The sequence below is a fragment of the Macaca thibetana genome, chromosome 12, assembly GCF_024542745.1.
Source record: "Macaca thibetana thibetana isolate TM-01 chromosome 12, ASM2454274v1, whole genome shotgun sequence".
Lineage (NCBI taxonomy): Eukaryota > Metazoa > Chordata > Mammalia > Primates > Cercopithecidae > Macaca > Macaca thibetana.
In genome coordinates, this window is record NC_065589.1 from 51,729,145 (window position 1) to 51,752,328 (window position 23,184).

General features: G+C 36.3%; 1 protein-coding gene across 5 annotated transcripts in view; it reads left to right on the forward strand.

Moving 5' to 3' along the window:
• Positions 1-23,184, forward strand: part of STAT4 (signal transducer and activator of transcription 4) — a 151,560-nt gene that overhangs the window by 87,507 nt on the left and 40,869 nt on the right. For 4 of the 5 annotated variants that reach the window (XM_050751698.1, XM_050751702.1, XM_050751701.1 and 1 more), the window contains 2 exons: positions 17,319-17,417; positions 20,925-21,017. In XM_050751698.1, coding sequence (XP_050607655.1) covers positions 17,319-17,417; positions 20,925-21,017 — 192 coding nt within the window. Of the gene's footprint in view, positions 1-17,318; positions 17,418-20,202; positions 20,714-20,924; positions 21,018-23,184 lie in introns of those variants that run through there. The other variant, XM_050751703.1, reaches the window with a different exon arrangement.

A 23,184-nucleotide genomic window follows, 5' to 3' on the forward strand; every position in this document is an offset into this window, starting at 1 on the left:
AGGTCATGGCATATTGCCTTTACCAACAGCAAGTAGAACTGCCAGGGCTGGTAAGACCTAAGTTGTCTCAGGAAAACTGATTTAATGATTTTATAATCAATCACATGGTTATCTTCTATTGCTTTATTTGTTTAACCACTGTAGCTATCTTGAGGTACTACAAATGATGGTTAGCCCTGAATAGATGTATCATATAAAATATTATAAATATAACTTCCAGGGAAAATAAAATTAAACACAGCTGTGGCCAACAGGATCTGGTTAAATAAGGAAGGAACCAGCTTTTTAAAAGGCAGTCATGATTTGGAAAGTCATCAATCACAGAATGAGAAACACCTAGATTTGAGAAGTTTCTTTTCCTTGACTTCCTGATTCTACGACTTTTCACAAATGACATAACTCTGGGCTTCCTGATACGTACTTTGCAGGCTATTGTCAGGATAAAAACAAAGCCTATAGAGCACCCTGCACATAGGTCCTCATTACATGGCAGGTTCTATTACTGGCATATTCAAACATAAATGATAAGTAGAGTTTGTAAGCATCTACCTTATTCACTTCTTGTCATTTTGAATTCAGCAATCTATCTCTTGACTACAATGCTGTGAATTCCCTAGGAGCACTGAATTTTAGTCATCATAATTTTCTGACTGGACTCCAACTCTTTTATCTTCTCTTTTCACCTGAATAACACATTTTCAAAGCCAGCATTCATCTTTTACAAAAATCCCTGCATAAATCAAGCAAAGACCTGATATGGAATATACATATATATGTGTATTTTATCACTTCTTGTTTAGTTTTAATAATAAAAGCGACGTGTAATTATTTCTTTTAATTCTAACAATAACACAGAATTGAAGTAAAAGCAAAAATATCCTTTCCCCAATCCCATTCTCCAAAGATAATCATTGGTGAGAGTTTGACATGTTCCTTCCCAGGTCTTTTTCTGTGCAAGGAAAGTGTAGCGTTAATAGTTCTCTTCCAATGATCATATGAATTATGCTCAGGTGAAAGCATTGTATTATTAGTATTATTACTAATTGCTACCTTTCATGAGTTCATTTTTTGTTCAAAGCGGCATTGAGTGTGTGTGTTTGCATGTGCGAGTTAGTCCTAAAGAAATGCCAGGCAGGTCCCCAAGGTCTAGTGTTTTGAAAACCACCAAATATACAGTCTTCCTTTTCCTGGAGTTTCTTTTAGATTCATATAAATCTATTTCCTGGAACAAAAATTCAGTGTTACTTTGTTGGCTATATAATCAGTTTTGGTCATTTCTGTGAAACTAATAGGAAGATTTTATCTTCTGTTTGTATTGATTTACAGTTTATGAGCCTTAAGCTCTCCTAACACCCTGACAAGGCAACATAGAAAACTCCATATATGTATAGTGCCTTACAAGTTACAAAACTCTTTCTCAGTTGTCTGACATGCTCCTCACAATGACTCTGTGATGAATGACAAGTAGTATTTTCCCAACTGGGCAATTAAAGCAATGAAAATTAAGTCCTACCTAAGGTCACACAGCTGGTGACTGAGCCACCAACCCAGGTCTTCTGGCTTTGTACAGAGGGCTCTCCAGCTGCTTTTCAGAGTGATTACCTGGAAGGGTTAAGTCTTCGTAGACAGATCATTCTGCAGGATGTACTCAGACGTTGTAGAAGACATACTTGATGCCTTTAAGAAGTAGTTTAAGGCTGGGCGCGGTGGCTCATGCCTGTAATCCCAGCACTTTGGGAGGCCGAGGTGGGTGGATCACAAGGTCAGGAGATTGAGACCATCCTGGCTAACACGGTGAAACCCCATCTCTACTAAAAATAAAAATATTAGCTGGGTATGGTGGCGGGCGCCTATAGTCCCAGCTACTCAGGAGGCTGAGGCAGGAGAATGGCGTGAACTCAGGAGGCAGAGCTTGCAGTGAGCGGAGATCATGCCACTGCACTCCAGCCTGGGGGACAGAAGTGAGACTCCATCTCAAACAAACAAACAAACAAAGTAGTAGTTTAAAAATAAATAAATAAGGTAAGACAAGCTATATATACCTGCAACTAATTTTTATCTAGTTTAAGATAGATGTATTATTATTATTATTATAAATAATAATAGGGCATTGTTAATTTAGGTCCATCAACAGTCTATGCTCTACCTTTATTTTATCAAGAAAACCTTTGCGGTGATGAGAGAATTTAAAGCTAACTTTGAGTGAGGAGGCAAACAACTTCATTTGAATTCATTCATTTCTGTTGAGAGGAATAGCATAAAGAGGGCATATGAGAAGTGAAACTTTTTAGTAAGGCAATTTCAGAAAATAAAAAGGATTTGTTTTTTAGAGCAATCTTAGGTTTACAGAAAAATTGACCAAAAAGTACAGAGAATACTTTCCCATATAGTCCCTTAGTCTCCTTCTCACACCCCTCACCATACAGTTTCTCCTATATCTTACATTAGTGTGATGTACTTGTTACAATTTTATATTATTACAATATTATATTATTATTAACTAAAGTCCCATAATTTACATTAGGGCTTACTCTATGTTCTATGTGTTTTATCAAATGTGTAATATCATGTATCCAGCATCATAGTATTATACAGAATAGTTTCATAGACCTAGAAATCCCATGTACTCCTCCTATTCATCCTCCACTCCCTCTTTCTTCTAACTCCTGGCAACCACTGACTTTTTTACTGTCTCCATAGTTTGACTTTTCCATAATATCATATAGTTGGAACCATACAATATGTAGCCTTTTCACATTGGCTGCTTTTACTTGGTAATATGCATCTAAATTTCATCCGTATCTTTTCTTGACTTGATAGCTCATTTCCTGTTGGTGCTAAATAATATTCTATCATCTAGACGCACCGCAGTGTATCTATTCACCAATTTGAGGATATCTTGGTTGCTTCAAATTTCAGCAATTGTAAATGAAGCTGCTATAAACACCCATGTGCAGGTTTTCATGTGGAAATGAGTTTTCAACTCCTTTAGATAAATACCAAGGGGTGTAACTGCTGGATCATATTACAAGAGTATGTTTAGTTTTATAACGAACTGCCAAACTGTTTTTGAAAATGGCTGTATTATTTTTCATTCCCATGAGCAACAAATGAAAGTTACTGTTGCTCCATATCCTCATCAACATTTGGTGTGGTCAGTGTTCTGGAGTTTGATTGTTCTGATAGATGCATTACAGTATCTCCTTGCTATTTTAGTATGTATTTCCCTGACCACATACAATGTGGAGCATCTTTTCATATGCCTATTTTTAATCTATATATCTTCTTTGATGAGATGTCTATTATGGTATTTGGCCCATTTTTAAATTGGGTTTGTTTTCTTGATTTCTAAAAATATTTTGGATAATAATTCATTATCGGATATGTTTTTTGCAAATATTCTCTCCTAGCCTCTGACTTTCATTTTCGTTTCTTAACAGTGTCTTTCACATAGCAGAAATTTTTCAGCTAATCAGTCTGTTGTTTCATGAATTTTGCCTTCATTGTTGTATCTAAAAAGTCATCACTAGATCCAAGGTCATCTAGATTCTTTTCTATGTTATCTTCTAAGACTTTTATAGTTTTGCACTTTACGTTTAAGTCTGTGGTTCACTTTGAGTTAATTTCACTTATCTTTGTGGGAGGTGAAAGGTCAGTGTCTAGATTCACTTTTTGCATATCCAGCTGAATATCCAGCTATTCCAGCACCACTTGTTGAAAAGACTACCTTTGCTCTGTTGTGTTGCATTTGTCCCTTTGTCAAAAGTCAGTTAAGTACATTTATGTGGATCCATTTCAGAACTGTCTATTCTGTTCTATTGATCTATCTGTCCATTCTTTTACCCGTACCACACTGTCTTGATTACTATAGGTTTATACTAAGTCCTAAAGTTGAGTAGAGTCACTTCAACTTTCATTTTCTCTTTCAATATCATTGCTATCTGGCTCTTTAGCCTCTCCACATAAACTTTAAAATTAGTTTGCCATTATCCACAAAATAACTTGCTAGGATTTTGATTGGAATCTGTAGATAATTTCATTGAATCTATAGATAAGTGGGGAATAACTGACATCTTGACAATATAGTCTTTATTCTGCTTATTTCTGTCTAAAGTGAATATGAAATATCTTTTCATTTATTTAGTTCTTCTTTGATTTCTTTCATTAGTCTTATAATTTTCCTTACATATCTTATACAGATATTGTTAGATTTATACCTAAGTATTTCATTTTTTGTGCTAATATAAGTAGCATTGCGCTTTCAATTTCAAATTCTAATGATTTGTTCCTGTTGAATAGGAAAACAATTGACTTTTGTGTATTAACGATACAGTCTATAACCTTACTCTAGTGGCTTATTAGTTCCAGGAGGCTTTTTTGTTGTCGTTTTCTTTGGGATTTTTTATATAGACAATCACTGCGTCTGTGGACACACGTGGACAATTCACCTGTGAACAAAGAACATTTTATTACATCCTTCCTTCTTTGTATACCATTTATTTACTTTTCTTAGCTTATTGTATTAAGCTACTACTTGCAATATGATGTTGAATAGGAGTGGTGAGTTCACTTACCTTGCCTTGTTCTTGGTCTTAGCAGAAAAGCACGTAGTTTCTCACCATTAAGTATATTACCTGTAGATTTTTTTTTCATCCAGTTGAGAAATTTTCACTATTCCTAGTATACTCAGAGTTTTTATCATGCAAGTCAATTGCTTTTTAAAACCTATTAGACTAGCCATTCTATTTTAATCAGTTTTAAGACAACTAGTTCAGCTCTTCAATTTAGTGGGTTTGTTTTTTTCACTGTAGACATAGCCTTTTAATTCTGGTGAGAAAAGATTAGGTAGAAGCCATTAAGAAAAATTACATACGCAGAATAAAGAGAAGGAAATAAGAAGCTGAATGGAGACTGTGCTGTGTTATAGAAACTGGCCAGTGATGTTGTTGTTATTTTTTAAATAGACAAAAAGACATACAAATTTATTTAGCATGTATACAAGGGACTCTAAGAATGAAGACCCAATTCCCAAGGAGTTATAGAAATGTATATACACCATCCTGAGGCCACAGGAAAGAATACGGACTCAGAGCATGGCCACAATTAGGTAAATCAGGTTTAGTGGCAAGACTGGCTGAGAAAGGAAGAAACTTGGCTAGCAAAGGTGGCCTTGTTGTGTAAATGAAGCCTCCCTCCGAGTAGATGGTAAATGTTTCATTTCAGATTTTTAAAGGCCTCAGACTCTTACTCTGTCCTGGATGAGGTGATGGGATGGAAAGGGGAGGGAGCATGGTTGCATTAATGGAGATTCTCTACAGATGCAAATTTTTCCCACAAAAGACAGTTTTGCAATGCCACTTCTGTTTGCTGGCCAAGCTACAACCATTTTAAAATACATCAAAGAAATATATTTGGGAGTAAAATATTTTAATTTCCTTCAGTCCCCACTTTGAAACTTAAAACAGGTTTCACGCATTAAAAGGCAAGCTGATAGCTTTAGAGAGATTTAGGTTTAAGAGGTTGTTAAATGGAGATAGACAATGGAGTGAAAGACAAATTGGGATAAATAGAAAAGAGCAAATTTAAATATATTGTCCCGTATCTTCTTTAATCAGTATATTAGTCCTGAGAATAGATCAATTCAGTTAAACATTTGTGTCACATTCCAGGAGGTGGCATTGCAGATGGGTTAGGCTTCTATATATGATGTAGACAATCGGATCCCTAATAAGAGGCATTTCTATAGAAACATAAGAAAAACAAAGGTTAATGTTAGGAGCAATCAGTCTATATACTAGTTTTCTAGAGTCTCTGAGGCATTTTCAGATTGCCACTGGAATCCAGATTCTTCTGGATTGTAGTCCAAACCAGGTGTTCAAGTGAACTTTCTGAGAAGTCCAAACATGAGCAGGCAGATACAAAGGTTGTTAAAATAGCAGTTTCTGTTATTTTCTCCTGAGGTTTAAATTGCCTAGCTTCAGTTTGAAAAGCTTTAAGAAAAGCAGTTTTAATTTCTAGCAATTTCAAGTCAGAAACATGGGAGAAAAAAATTGAAAATATTAGTTTGGAGACATATAGCCAGGAGAAAAATTCAGAATTAAATCTAAATCATAGCAAATAATAAAAACTGAAAAAGAATAGACAAGGCTAGAATCTGATAACAGGTATGCTATAGTTTCCTTTGAAACATAATTTTTCTCTTTCCAATCCCCCAATTTTACTAAAGACAACATCATAGCAGGAGTAATTTATTTGCACAGTAAGTTTTAGTTTAATTATACTTGATCTGATTGTTTGCATAAAATGCATTGAGAATAATTATTTGCTATACAGGCTCTTTTTAAAATTGGCTTTGCTGGAACTTTTATTTAAAAATAAGGACTCAAATTAGACCTTTTAAAAGCCTCAAGCCCAGCCAAGGATTTATCTATGCCTGCAGAAAGTCGTATGAATTGGGTGAATTCCTCTCTTCTTGAAGTCCTATGGGGCTCGTGGGCCTGTCAGAAAGTGACAATCTTTACTTACCACAGGTCAAGACCCCTGTGAAGGACAAGATACAAGTCCAGTTTTTCCAAAGGGCTTTTGTGGGCTCTGTACATCAATCCCAATTCCTCAAAGCTATCTGTTCATATCTGAAAATATCATTGCAATCAAAGACTTGGTAGAATAGCCAGTGTCTTCAGTGTGTGCTTTTACAGAAGAAAAGAGATTATTATTGAACTTATAAAAATAAGTATTGCCATAAATTAAGAATACTCACAAATAGTTTCCAAATTCTGGGGAAAGAAATATGTTTCAAATTTTGCTTACAAGAATATACTTTACTCAGTTGTTAAAAGCTGTAAATAGTTCAAATGAAAAAAAGGTTTTCTTGAATTTGAAAAACAAAAAAAGAATCAGTACCTTTTTAAACAAAAAAGGTAATAAAATTATGTAAATCTTCTATTAGTTCAGTCTATGCAATTAATTTCTCTTCTGCTTGATACTGGGTCAGCAATTCTCATGAACATATCAGTTCTCCTGGAGAGTCCTGGAAGTTTTCTCTCTATTCCAATGGCACAGTCTCCAAAGTTATCAGAAACCTGCATTCAACAGCACCTGTCAGAATCCTGAGCTAACTTTCAACCAATTTTGAAAGGATCAACATAAAACAATTGTTTGTGGATGACAAAAGTCTTAGAACATCCACAGTTAAAGACACAATTGCCAAGGAAATTTGGTTATTTCTGTGGCTTTAACAATTTAACATAATAATTATAATTACTACTGATAACATAGGCATATCAGAATCATAAGAATCTCATACACTTTGGGAGGCCGAGACGGGTGGATCACGAGGTCAGGAGATCGAGACCATCCTGGCTAACACGGTGAAACCCCATCTCTACTAAGAAATACAAAAAACTAGCCAGGCAAGGTGGCGGCCGCCTGTAGTCCCAGCTACTCGGGAGGCTGAGGCCAGAGAATGGCGTGAACCCAGGAGGCGGAGCTTGCAGTGAGCTGAGATCTGGCCACTGCACTCCAGCCTGGGCAAGAGAGTGAGACTCCGTCTCAAAAAAAAAAAAAAAGGAATCTCATACAATTTGGAACATATACTAATAACATACTAATGTAAATATAACCCAAAGAAAGTTAAACACTATTTTATATTTGGGAGTGTTTCTTACATGACTTTAACATATCAAGTAAGCTCAATATGTCTGTCTTGGACTTCTGAAAAGTTAGTTAAAGTTAGTTTTAACTGACAATTTTGAATTGTCAAATATGAAAGGTTTTAAAACTTCATATCACAAATAGGATCACAGGTTACTATAAAATAAGTCATTTATTTAGCCAAAATGATAATTCAAAGATTTCAAAAGAGCAGAAATCTTTACTCTTTGGCAAAAAGGAGACTCACTTTCCCAAACAATAAAATCTAATAAAGATAGCATGAGGCCAGCAAAATCTTCTCGCTCCCGTTTTTTTGTAGTTTACTCAAAAGATAAAAATATTTTACTATTTTCTAATACTACACAAAAATCTTGTTTGAAAACAGTAGAGAAAAACTACTTTTTTACCTTTGTATCATATATTATTAATGCTAAAGCTATTTTTAATATAACCTTATGAATAAATAAATCTTAATCAGTTGAACCATAAGGTAAGATTTTCATAAAGAGTAGATCAATGCTCCAAGAAAACCCTGTGATTCTAACACAAAGGCGTAGATTCTGGCCCTACATCAATATGCTTTTTATTATTTTAATGTTTAATTTATTTAAAAACTTAAAAAATCCATTTAAATTTTAACTAACTTGCTCACATATAGAATTTTTTTATAAGATTAATTTTTCTCAAACCTTTCACAGCTTGTTTAAACCTTCAGTTTTCTCCTTTTTTCGTCTTTTTTTTTAATTTTAAATTTTATTTTATTTTTATTTTATTTTATTTTTTTTTTTTGAGGTGGTGTCTTGCTCTGTCGCCCAGGCTGGAGTGCTGTGGTACAATCTGGGCTCACTGCAAGCTCCACCGCCTCCTGGGGTCACGCCATTCTCCTGCCTCATCCTCCCAAGTAGCTGGGACTACAGGTGCCTGCCACCATGACTGGCTAATTTTTTCTATTTTTTCAGTAGAGATGGGGTTTCACCATGTTAGCCAGGATGGTCGCGATCTGCTGACCTCGTGATCCACCCGCCTTGGCTTCCCAAAGTGCTGGGATTACAGGCATGAGCCACTGTGTCCGGCCGAGTTTTCTCCATTTTTTACTTAAAGCAATCCTTAAACACTTTTTAACTAGACAAAATTAATTTTCCTTTAATAAAAACCACCTTCCCATGCCTTCTTGTAACTTTATGAAAAATACATTTTATCTTTTTATGTACTTTGTATTTAGTAGTTTTAATTATACGTATTAATTGTAATGTTAATTCTTTTTTTTTTTTTTTTTTTTTTTTGAGGCGGAGTCTCGCTCTGTCGCCCAGGCTGGAGTGCAGTGGCGCGATCTCGGCTCACTGCAAGCTCCGCCTCCCGGGTTCCCGCCATTCTCCTGCCTCAGCCTCCCGAGTAGCTGGGACTACAGGCGCCGCCACCACGCCCGGCTAATTTTTTTGTATTTTTAGTGGAGACGGGGTTTCACTGTGTTAGCCAGGATGGTCTCGATCTCCTGACCTCGTGATCCGCCCGTCTCGGCCTCCCAAAGTGCTGGGATTACAGGCTTGAGCCACCGCGCCCGGCCAATGTTAATTCTTAATAACTAATTTTTAGTGAAAAAATTAGGAGGTAAGCAATTTTAATTATGTACCAGGTGCAGAGCCCAGAGCAAAGAACCATGCCTAGAACTAGGCTTCATTGTTTCCTAATGGCTCAAATCTAAGAATATAAGTTTATAGACAGGTTAAGCAAGTGTCAGAAACAAAGTTCTATTTTTTTTTTTTTTTTTTTTTTAAACGGAGTCTTGCTCCATCACCCAGGCTGAAGTGCAATGGCATGATCTTGGCTCACTGCAACCTCTGCCTCCTGGGTTCAAGTGATTCTCTTGCCTTAGCCTCCTAAGTAGCTGGGATTACAGTCACGCACCACCATGCCCAGCTAATTTTTATATTTTCAGTAGATACAGGGTTTCACCTTGTTGGTCAGGCTGGTCTCGAACTCCTGACCTCGTGATCTGCCTGCCTTCGACTCCCAAAGTGCTGGGATTACAGGTGTGAGCTGCCACACCCAGCCACAAAGTTCTATATCTTAAAACACCTATCAGAGACTAATTTAGACCAAATGTCTAAATTCTGAAAACATTGCTATTTTATTTTAGCAATAATTTTAAAACTGTTTTTTTTTTTTCATCAAAGATTACTAAAACCACGTGAACTTGAAAGGCACTTGGGCTTATTTACTTAATTTATGAGTAAATCAGTTTGATACCCACACAGGCCAGTGAGTTTGACATTGGTGAGGAAAAAGGATAAAAATGATTCAACAGCAGTATTTGTGAGGCAAAGGGAGAGAGGGCTAGTTGGCAACCAGAAGTACACAGTAGGTTGCACACTTCCAATTCAAAAATGTGAATGAAAACACTTTACTCTGTAAATGGAGACAAATGCTTCATATCCCAGAGACACCCCAAAGAATAAATATCTACATCTGAGAGAAGTATGGTTGTAGTAGTTTTAATAAAATAAGAAGTCAAAAAGTTCTCGAATTGGGGTTAGAAGAGCTGGTACAGCAGAGGTGGGACTGTCCTGTTCACATCTTCCTGGCCTTATCATTTTAGTTTAGTCAAGTAGAAATCCAACTGCCAGTATCCCATCTTTTTTCATCGCTAATGAGAGATGACAAGAGCTGATGTGAAAATACTCCAGTTCCCAAAGTCCTTGAGTAGATAACTCTGTCACATATTCCATACTAACTTCAAGGATTCTCAGCCCATCTTAGCAAATGGCTAACGGCACACCCTTACTGGCTCCCTTCTCTTCCTCATCTCACTTGACTACTCCCATAACCGTGTTTTGTGGGACCAACTCCCACTTAAGTGACTTGCACTGGAATCCTTGTCTCAAGGTCAGTTTCTGAAGAAACCCAAGCTAGGACTGTTGTTGGTTGTGTCTTTCCTCAGAATCCTATATCCCCTTTGGTCACTATTGCCTCCTGTTTCAGGACCTCTAGAAAATTCTCCCTTTATTTGACCTGGGACCTATCATTCTCACCCTGCCGTTGCCAGGTCACTGCAATCAGAGCACATCATCTGATAAATCCTTCACAATACTGAGGAAATTTGTTAAATGTGGTATTAACTCTCCAAATGTGTTTCCATTTTTAAGAGGACCATTGGGAAAAGAACTCAGGGGTGAATTCCTAATTGTGAAGTTTCAGGCTCCGTGTCGCCTGTATAAAGAAGATTGTTTTGAACAGGCCTTCTCACATCCATCACTTCTGACTCTGGAACGTCTTGGACCATTTGGAAGAAAAAGAGCAGATAAACTAGTTACTCTTTAATGACAAGTCGAATTTGGAAATTAGGTAGAAAGGCAGTGGAAGGGGAATTTGAAGGAAAGCCAAGAAGTTTAGCATAAAGTAGCAAAAAGAATAAATAGCATGTTCATGGATTCTATGACACTTTTCTCCAGATTTTAACATCTCCACATTTTAACATCTTTAAAATCTCTGAAATAGAATGCATAGTATAATCAATAACACCTCTTAATTGCTGTTGCCATGTGGCAATCACAGCATCGTTGTCATTGCCTGTGATGTGAAACTGGGTCAAAGCTATCATGTTGTTGTCACTTCAGTTGAATTATGTGCACTGTTGGTGCAACATATGTTGATCTTAATTGCTGTTTAAAATGTCATCAAAATATAACACTATAATTTAGGATTGAAACAAATAGTTATTATGTATGCAGAAAGGGATGGGAACAAATCAGCAGGGTACAAATTTGGTATTTGTGAAGCAACCATTTGTCATTAGATGGATGACCCTAAATTTCCAGTTTTCTTGGAAAGCAACAATAAAATGCTTTATAGGATGTAAGAAAGGAAGATGCTCACAAGTAGATAAAGTTATATTATATTTTGTTACTGAAATTCATGCAAAAATAGATTGCCTGTCATACACAAAGCAACAGTGGCAAGAGAAATTGCCAAATTCCTCATAAAAGATGAAAGAAATATCAGCACAATAAGACCCTGGAATGAATGATTCATGCATTGCATAGTATTATCATTAAGATGTACAACATCAATTTATCAGAAACATCCTGCTGACTGAACAGAGTACACTTAACTTCCAGCATGATGCAAGGGAGGAAAAATGATAATATGTGTTTAATTAAAGAGGTAATGCTAGGGATGAGGGAGTGGTTTTCCTTGGCAAGACTTAAAATCATACTGCCTATATGAATGGAACTTTAAGGAGTCCAAGATTATGAATTTGGGGTATCAAAAGCAGCATATTGCTATGATCTTATGTCTTAACTGCTGATTGCTGAAGTTGCCACCATATTTAATTTGTGTAACTGTAAAACAATGTCTAAGAATAAGAACTTTATGTGGGCAAAGGATATGAACAGACACTTCTCAAAAGAAGATATTTATGCAACCAACAAACATATGAAAAAATGCTCATCATCACTGGTCATTAGAGAGACGCAAATCAAAACCACAATGAGATACCATCTCATGCCAGTTAGAATGGCGATCATTAAAAAGTCAGGAAACAACAGATGCTGGAGAGGATGTGGAGAGATAGGAACGCTTTTACACTGTTGGTGGGAGTGTAAATTAGTTCAACCATTGTGGAAGACAGTATGGCGATTCCTCAAGGATGTGGAACCAGAAATACCACTTGACCCAGCAATCCCATTACTGGGTTTATACCCAAAGGATTATAAATCATTTTACTATACAGACACATGCACACATGTTTACTGCAGCACTGTTCACAGTAGCAAAGGCTTGGAACCAACCCAAATGCCTATCAATGATAGACTCGATAAAGAAAATGTGGCACATATACACCATGGAATACTATTCAGCCATAAAAAAAGGATGAGTTCCTGTCCTTTACGGGGACATGGATGAAGCTGGAAACCATCATTCTCAGCAAACTAACACAAGAACAGAAAACCAAACACCGCATGTTCTCACTCATAAGTGGGAGTTGCACAATGAGAACGCATGGACACAGGTAAGGGAACATCACACACCAGGGCCTGTCAGGGGGTGGGGGCCTAGGGAAGGGATAGCATTAGGAGAAATACCTAATGTAGATGACAGGTTGATGGGTACAGCAAACCATTATAGCACATGTATACCTGTGCAACAAACCTGCACATGTATCCCAGAACTTTAAAGTATAATAAAAAAAATTTTTTTAAAGAACTTTTTCAAAGATATTATTAAGAGTGAACCACAATAGTGGATGGATAATGCCTATGGTGACAGAAGACTGATTAGAAGTCTTCTGGAATAGACATCTGAGAATCTACTATATATTCTGGTTCTCAATGATTCCATGGACATTTACCTGAAAAGTTAAATAAGAATCTCATCTATTAGTGATGTGGTTGTTAATCATGATAGTATGACTAGACTATTACAACTCTTTAATGTTTCAGTCAACAAACCATTTAACCATATGTAGAAAAAATGTGATTCCTGGTTCTTGTCTGAAACCTTCTACCGAGAAATTTTGGAGAGATCAAGAAAATGCCAGCATCAAAACCTATAAAATGAAGACAATAATTATGCACACTCTACAGAAATATGCATCGCTGACATTCTTGATGGCCCAGAAGACACTATTTTGTGGAAAAATATGGGTGCCAAAAACTCTAAATTTAAAAGAGGTTCAGAAAAATTGAACTCTAAAGTGAAGCAGTTTTAGGAAGACATTAGCCAATTTATTACACATATATTTCCCCTTTAATATATGTACACAATACTGACACATTAGTAAATATATATATGTTGAAATAAATCAAGAATTTTACCAATAAAGATAAAATAAAAATTCTAAGTGATAGAAAGCATTGTGTTATACTTTGTTTTTTTGTTTCAAGGCAAAAAGCATTACTAGAGATAAAGGTCAGTGCATGGTAATAAAAGATTTCATTGACCACTCATATATAAAAGTCTAAATGTGTATGACAGTAGCACAAGAAGAAAAATTCACAGAGTAGATTTTAACATACGTTTTTCAATAACTGCAGAAATCTATCAGGCAAAGAAAATCAGCAAGGATGCAGAAATTTGAACAAAACAATTAACAAACATGGTTTAATAAACCTGTATGAAACATTTGTACTCAACAACTGCAAAATACATATTCTTTACAAGCTCACACGAAACATTTACAAAATGTTAATATACTGGGTCATAAAACCAGTCTCAACAAATTTAAAGTGATTGAAGTCATTCGGAGCATATATTCTGATTAAAATTAAATTATTCTAAAAATTCGTAAAAAAAAGATAAATAGAAAATCCCTATGTTTAGAAATTAACCAATACATTTCTAAATAAGTCACCTTAGGACAAAGATGAAATCTTGATGGAAGTTAGATGATTGAAAAGGAGGAAAATTCTATCAATATCCACACAATATATGATTTGTGTATGCAGAAAATTCAAAAGAATCTACAGATATAATTTTAGAGTTAATAAGAGATGTTACAAAAGTATTAGAATCAGAGTTTAGCAGGTTGCTGGATTCAAAATCAATATACAAAAATTAATTATATTTCTATATAACAGCAAAACCAATGAGAAAAAAGGTATTTATTCTAGTATCAAAAAATAGCAACTAAATAGAAATAAACCTAGTGAAACATGTATAAGATTATAATGTTTAATACAGAAACATTAAAGAATACATAAATAGACTAGAACACAAGTATAAAGATGCCAAATCTCCCTAAATCTTACCTAAAGATTTAGTGTCATTCAAATTCTCAACTAGGGTGTGCATGTGTGTGTGTGTGTGACTTGACAAGCTCATTCTAAAATGTATACAGAAATACAAAGAAGACCTATTCTACTTGACATCAAGACTTACTATAAAGTTGTAGTAAAAAACATAAAAAGATTATCTGTTGATGAAGCAGAGATAGAACCATAAGATGGAATGGAGTCCAGAAACAAGCCCACCCACAAAGGAACACTTGATTTATGACAGAGCTGGCCCAGCAGAGCAGTGGTAAAAGAATAAGATGTTCAGTAAATGTTATTGGAATTTGGTAGACATATGGAAAAAAATGAAAGAAAACTCTCATTATTAACAAGCTCCCAGTTAATTACAGTCAATGGTGCAAAACCACAAAGAAAAATCTCCATGCCTGCAGCTTACAGAAATCTTTATTAAATCATAAGAAGCATAAAGTTTAATAAATGATTTATTAAAATTTAAAACCTCTTCATTGACACTAGAAGATAGGAAAAAGATAAGCCATAGAGTAGAAGGTATTTGCAATAAATTTGCATGAGAAACTGATACACCACCAAAAATGAGCAGTTTCTCTTTTTCTAGCATGCTTCTTCCTTCCTCCCACTAACACACACTTAAGGGTTTGTTTTGTTGTTATTTTCAGGTTCACGTACTTAGTAACTGCTGAAAGGTGAATATGAGTATGTCTTTGATACTTATGAAAATAGAAGTGCTCATTTGTTACTGAATCTATAATAATCAATTTTCCATAAGATGTTTTTGTTCATACATTTAAGTGAGGGACTTAGGAAAAATGCAAAAGGAAAGTGAAAAGATCCTGGATGAAAACTGCGGTGATTCCTGGCTCTTAACAAAGAAGAAAAAGTGAGTAATTTAACCTTATGAAGTATAGGGGAAACTGAATCTGAAAAGGAAGGTAGAAGAAGTTCAAGTAAGAAAGGAAAATGAAAAAAATGTACAACACAACTGAGAAATGTTGAACGCTAGTATCTGAATGATTGACATAGAAATATTCCTGCAACAGTGAGGAAAACAGGCAAATAATGGTAATCAAAAGGATCCTAATCTTGGATGGCAAGAGTTTTCAAGTTTACATGAATAACGGAGCCACCAAATTAGCCCTAGGAGAAGCCCTTTATTTTTAACAATGGAATAATATTAAAATAAATTGAGAAAACATAGCTTTTCTTGGAGAGTTGAATATGGGTTACATGAAAAAATAATACATGGGAAAATTAACATCAGGAACAAATTCTAACTAGAGAGAATCTGAAATTGTTGACATGCGGAAATGAAAAAATGGTATCCCTGCTTCATAAATAGGATCATTTTTATTTCTTTACCTTCTGAGTTTCAGTCAATTTATTTTTGTTTTTTTCATTTGGAGACTTCTGATTTAAAGAGAAAAAAGAGTTTGGAAGACTGTAAAATATGTAAGAGCAGGAATTCAGATAGTTGGTGTTTACTCTTGTTTTACAAATAGAAGTGGTAATTAACATATATCATTTAATAAAACAAATAGAAGTGGTAATTAACATACATCATTTAATAAAATTGTGGCAGCAGTCAAAGTCAAAAAAAAGTTTACAACCAATAGCCTTATTTTTTCCCTAGAAAAATCTTCTAGTTTATATCTGTATAATCCATTTTTGATAATTTTCCACATTGTGGATTTTTGTTTCATTTTTTCTGCTGCTAACCTTTTGGTCATTTCATAAACATTAGCACCAGCTTCAGGGAGGAGGGCTGAGGGAAACTAAATAAATGCATTTTTCTACTGTGCTTCCTGTTAATCCTGCCCTGGAAAAAGTCCAGTAACAAAGAAATTTAATATTATTGACTAAAATGATGGTGTTGTTCAGATTACTTCTATACATTAAGGTTGGAAAACTCAGACACCTACATAGGCCTTGCAGGTAAGGTAAATGAGTGCTTGGGATACTCATTGGTGGGCATTATGGCAACCCTGGGTAGTACATACTTTCTCCAAAGGGATTCCAGTATTTTAATTTGCACAAAGTAACTGATGGCTGAATTAGGCCCACAGGCTGCCAGTTTACAGTATCTGCATCATTAACTTTGGTAATAAAAGATGCATATGCTTAGATGTCATAGAAATATAGTTGCTGAAACAATGTATGATATAGTTTCACTCTAGTGTACTAATGCAGTTATGAGCTAGTTGACACAAACAGTACCAAATAGGGACAGAAACAAATGCTTTAAGCAAACCATGACACATAATTAACAAGTGAAAATTTGAGACCATCTGGTTCATGATAATTTTTAGTAAAGTAACTTTTATGTAAAACCTGCCCGAACTTTGGGAGGCTGAGGCAGATGGATCACCTGAGTTCAGGAGTTCGAGACCAGCCTGACCAACATGGAGAAACCCCGTCTCTACTAAAAATACAAAATTAGCTGGGCATGGTGGCACATCCCTGTAGTCCCAGCTACTCGGAAGCCTGAGGCAGGAGAATCGCTTGAACCTGGGAGGTGGAGGCTATAGTGAACCGAGATTGCGCCGTTGCACTCCAGCCTGGGCAACAAGAGTGAAACTCCGTCTCAAAAAAACAAAAAAAAACCTGCCCAAAACTTAAAGTAAACTGACCCTCCTAAGTGTGTGTTCAGCTCTTTCCTCAACGGGTGCTCAAGAACCATTTTTCATTGTTGCAAGTTATTTTTGAGGACAAAGAGATAAATATGCTCTCTTTAGGGGTCTATGTTTACAAAATGAGTTTCTGTAACTTTCTAATGGAACAGATTATTGGAACAAATCCCAAATAATTTCACATATTTATTGGGAGATTGTTGTTTTTCAAGAGGTGATATTTTCTTATGATGCATATATTTAAGCTTTATGTTAGTTATTTTTGCTCATTGTTTTTTTTTTTCAGGGAAAATTTCATGGAAATCCAATGCATGTAGCTGTGGTTATTTCAAACTGTTTAAGGGAAGAGAGGAGAATATTGGCTGCAGCCAACATGCCTGTCCAGGTAATATTTTCTGACCTTGTGATCTTGTTATCACCTTGAACTCAATTTTTCTGAAACAGAAATTCTTATCTTTAGCAGGGTACAGTGGCTTACACCTGTAATCCCAACATTTTGGGAGGCCAAGGTGGGAGGATCATTTGAAGCCTAGAGTTTGAGAGCAGCCTGGCCAATGTAGCAAGACCCTGTCTCCAGAAAAAAAAAAAATTAAAAATTAGCTGGGTATGGGGCACATGCCTATAGTCCTAGCTCTGTGGGGACTGAGATAGGAGGATCACTTGAGCCCAGCAGTTCAAGGTTGCAGTGAGCTATGTTCACACCATGTACTCCAACCTGGGTGAGAGAGCGAGACTCTGTGTCTTTAAAACAAAACAGAGAAAGAAAGAAAGAAAGAAAGAAAGAGAAAGAAAGAAAGAAAGAAAGAAAGAAAAAGAAAGAAAGAAAGAAAGAAAGAAAGAAAGAAAGAAAGAAAGAAAGAAAGAAAGAAAGAAAGAAAGAAAGAAAGAAAGAAAAAGAAAGAAAGAAAGAAAGAAAGAAAGAAAGAAAGAGAGAGAAAGAGAGAGAGAGAGAAGAGAGAGAGAGAGAAAGAAAGAAAGAGAAAGAAAGAAAGGAAAGAAAGAAAGAGAAGGAAGGAAGGAAGAAAAGGAAGGAAGGAAGGAAGGAAGGAAGGAAGGAAGGAAAGGAAGGAATTTTTAAAGAATCTTTTCCAGCTTCTTTTGCTTGTGTTAGTGGTGCCACCATCCTTCTAGTCACTTGCAATCAAGGTCTTAGTATCATCTTTGCATAGTTCCTTTTCTCCACCCCCATTCTAAGACAGTTACCATGCCTTTCCAGAGTGTATGACTGGAATCTTATCTATACATCCTTTCCTGTTTGTACTGGCCACACTCTGTTCCAGGGTCCTACAATATTAGCCTAGGAATATAGTAATCACCTCCAAGCTGAATTCCTGTCATTCTTACTCTGCCTCTTCCTGTAGGTTCTGGTCTTGCTCTACACCTGTTAGTAGCTTCCATTTCCTACCTCACAGTGTAAACCAGTCCGTGAGCAGGAATTTTGTCTTACAGAAGTTCCACGAATACTTGCTTGTTAATTGTGTGAATGTACTTTACCCTAACATAGTTTAGATTATATTTTAATTTCATTTTCCTGGATGAATTCAGAGTCCCCACTAAAGACAAGTAGAGGAATCAATGCAGTCTATAATTAATATTTTTTTCAGTTAACCCTTACAAAAGGAAAGGGTATGTAATTAATTTTCCAAGTGACATCCTCCATAATTTAGTAAATCATATCATCATACCATTATATTTATTTTTGAAGGTCTAACAAAAGTATCTTTTTTTTTTTTTTTTTTTTTTTTTGAGACAGAGTCTTGCTCTGTCACTCAGGTTAGAGTACAGTGGCACGATCTCAGCTCACTGCAGCCTCCGCCTCCCAGGTTCAAGCAATTCTCCTGCCTTAACCTCCCAAGTAACTGGGATTACAGGCACCCGCTACCACACCTGGCTAATTTTTGTATTTTTACTAGAGACAGATTTCACTACATTGCCAAGGTTGGTCTTGACCTCCTGACTTCAAGTGATCCTGACCTCCCAAAGTGCTGGGATTACAGGTGTGAGCCACCGCCCCCAGCCAAAAGTATCTGTTATTTAACTCTTAAAAAATTCTCATGTTTAGTTATTGTCAGGTTATGGCTGTTTTGGGAGGACTTTGAAGTTTTGACAACTTTATTTTTTAGATGAAGAAGGATGGTATCTTTTTATTTAATTTTAAAACTATAGTAAGTTTCTAAAGTACATATAGTTTGATTCAGTGTCTTTGGGGTAAAAATTAAGATACTTTTACAAATATATGGTATTCTCACATGTGTTCTCAGCTCTCCTTTTCTGAACCCTTCTTATCTCTAGTTATTCGTCTGTGCACGTGTGTGTGTGAGAGCATGTTCTCTTCAAATGTAAGATATCAGTCAAAATGTTTGTTTGAGTATATGCTCATCAAAGTCACTCTGAAAATAATTTGCCAGTACCACATACTACCACAAAAGAAGTACTGGTTATTCGATTTCAACTAGGTAGACAAATAATGGGGGCTGATGAGACAAAGAGAATTTTAGAAAGCCTTTACCAATTGGAAGAGTGTGGTATAATTGAAGAACTTCTGATCAAGAGTCAAGGATATGGGTTCTACTTGAGGTTTCTGCACTGAATTTGCTGCGGATTTTAGTTATCAACCTTTCTAACCATGGCTCCCCACCCAACTTAAGATGAAGGGGCTGCTTACATCTCTAACTCTCACCTCTAATATTTATAGAACTTTTTATCTAAAGAACACACCTAGTATCAGATTATTAGAGTACCTAAGAGGTTCTGCTTGGAGAAACTGTCTTTTTGCTTAACCAGACTAACATTTTTATGTTTTCTTTCATAAACTCCCTTTGTTCTAGAGTAAAAACAAATCTCATCCCAGCAGATCCAACATCCTCAATTCTAAATTTAGGCCCAATTTAATGCAGTTTCATTATACCATTTTAAAAATTACATGTATTGGTTTTATACAATTTCAAAAGTTATATAGATGTTATAGAGACTTAGAGACAGAATTTTTTAAATCATCAAATTATCTGTAATTTCACTATTCAGAGAGAACACATTGGTAAGATTTTGGTGTATATATTCTTCCAGTCACATGTACTTGAGTTTACATATCTATACATCTGTCCATGTATTTGCAAATGCATTTATACATACATGCATATACATGTTCAAGCAATACAGATCTCATATATGTCCCGTCCCGCGGGATCGTCAATGTAGGCCCTAGAAGAGGGAGTGGGAACTCGGGGGGACAAGAGACACGAGAAATGGAGACAAGACAGTATCCTGATCAAGTCTCGTTTATTGGTGGCAGTGTAATGCCTTATATAGACCGGCAGGGGCGGAGGTTGGGCCAGGGCGATGATGGTGGCCCTGCGGTGGGCATGGCCAGGTAGGCCTCGGTTTCTTCGGTCGGACGTCATGTTGCGCCTGCGCCGTCGGTTGGTAATTTTCCCGGGCGCGGGATGGCGCCTGCGCTGTAAGTTGATCATTTTCCCGGGCGCGGGAAAATGGGTGATGAAGAACCAGGAAGAGCGCCATTTTGTACTGGCGTATGAGACAGCAGAACAGGGAAGAAAGTAAATCTAGGGAGGAGGCATAAAGTGGAAATGTATAGAGCTCAGGCGTCAGTCGTCAGTTATAATCGCTATGGCCGGGCCACGCAGCTCCGGACACATATATATATATTTATAATTATATATGGTGGGTTCATTTGTTTGTTTCTTTATTTAAGAGGAAGTCTCACTTTGTCACCCAGGCTGGAGTGCAGTGGCATGATCTCAGCTTTTTTTAATGACTATAGAGCATCCATATCACATTGATCCAGATCTCAGTTCGAATTGTATGCTGTATGTATTGCATTCGTCATAAACCTTTTCAAAACCAGTGAAATTTCAGGACATTCTTTTTCCAGGGGCCTCTGGAGAAATCCTTACAAAGTTCTTCAGTTTCAGAAAGACAGAGGAATGTGGAGCACAAAGTGGCTGCCATTAAAAACAGTGTGCAGGTAAGTGATCTTATACAGATACCTAGAAAGGCTAGCTGCTGTCCCCATATAACTATGCACCATTCTCCCATGTGCCCAAAGTTAGTGTATACAGAAATCATAGGGCAATTTGTTAATAAGATAAATATCTCTCACATACTATGTTTATATGAGAATATTTCTTTATGGGAGACATTTTAACTTCAACTTGAACTTCTTTGATATGGGGCTATTCAGGTTATCTATTTCTTCTTGAATGAGCTTTGGTAATTCGTGTTTTTAAAGAAACGTGTCCATTTGATCTAAGTTGTTTTATTGGCATAAAGTTGTTCATAATGTTTATTTTCATTTGAATATCTGTAGAATCTGTAGTAATGTCACATCTCTCATTTAATATTGATAAATTTTTCTCTTTTTTCCATAATCAGTCTATCTAAAGATTTATCAGTTTTATTGATCTAGTGAAGATGTCTTGAATAAGACTTTCTGCCATGTTGTATATAAAATAGGATGTTAATTTCCTTTCCAAAACTTACATAGCATTCATTTCCTTGCCATTTATAAAAATAATAATTCCATCAAAATAAATAAACTATAAATATTTAAAGATCAACTGTCCCATATATTATCTGAATAGTAGGAAGAGGGTTTAAATTTATTTTCAGACTTCTGATTTAGTGATCCTCCATAACAAGTAAAACATGAATGCAAAAGTCTGGGCTTACACTGTTGTGAGAAGGAATCAGACAGACCTAGGACAAAATACCTTGGCACATTGTAGTGTCAAAACCAAGGGCTCTACTCACTCTGCAAGTGTGTAAAGGCAGGAGATTATTATTTTACTGTAGTAAGAATACTTAAGCACATTAATAAAGTGCACAGATGGATTTTGCATCCAGCACAAATTCCTTTTAAAATCCTGAGGAGCAGGATGCAGCAGAGGACCACATTTTTTGGAGCCCCGAGCAGATCTTTACCAGGCCTGTACATGGATTCCCAGCTGCTATGAGTATTGACAGCTAATGGCTTCGATGGAGAATTGGCTCTACAGGAAGACTTTGGCTGCCTTCAGACAATGACTGAGTGGCACGGGGTTGTGGGGAGAGAGGCCAGACCCCTTTCCTCAAGTTGGGGTTAACCTGTGGTGCAGGTTATGCTCCTGGGTTTCTCAAACCAAAGTTAGACCTAAGTGATGACCACATGCTCACTTAGCTCCATCCCCTTCCCTTTCCCTCTCTTGTACGTCCTTTCTGCCAAGAGGACTCCTTCAACAAATCCCTTGTACCTAATCCCTGTCCCAGGTGCTGATTCCAGGAAGCCTGGTCTGACTTTTAGGCAAAGCAATGCTTTCCAATCAATGTAATTCCCCCACTTATGCCGTAACCTCGGTTTCTCTGTGGAATGTTTGGAATGTAGCTCTCAGATCATTCAGAGAGCTTTTGAAGGTTGTTGCTGGGTATTTTCACCTTTTGCAATTACTGATGACAATATACTCTAGAAGACCCTTAATTACTTACCAGAGCATTGACTTTTCAGAGATCTGGCATTGGTTTCATACACTTTTCATTAGAAGATTCTGCAAGATACTGCCTTCTTTTGGCTTTTAATTAATTTTGAGATCAAAAGATGGAACCACAGTATATCTCTGCTTTAAAGCTATCATATTTTATTTTGGTACATTTTCTCGTGCATGTAGGTTCCATGAGTTCAGTAGCTCAGAGCCTTCCGTGGGACTTTGTTCCGCAGAAACTTAGCATCAAAGCGAAATGCCGCAAGTGGTATTGGGGTATAGTGGAAGGAAAGAGTAAAGACTGAAGCTAAACTAGACTAGATTTGAATTCTAGCTTGAGTATGTATTATTGTATGACTTTGGGCCTCAGTTTCCTCACATGAAAAATGGAAATAGTTTACTTTGCAGGTTGCTGAAAGGATAATCTATGTAAGGTATAGGCACAGCACAGGTTGCACAAAATTGGTAGCTGTTATTACTATGGGTGGGTAGATAGTATATCATGTAGTCAATAGCTACTACTTTGTTTCTTTTCTAAGGTTTATAAATATGGAGAATGTCATTAAGAGAATGAGATAACAGGGATTAGAAGAGTAATAATAGCTACTGCTTATGAAGCATATATTTGGTACTAGGCACTGTTTTAAGCAGTCAAACTAATGTAATCCTTATAACAAC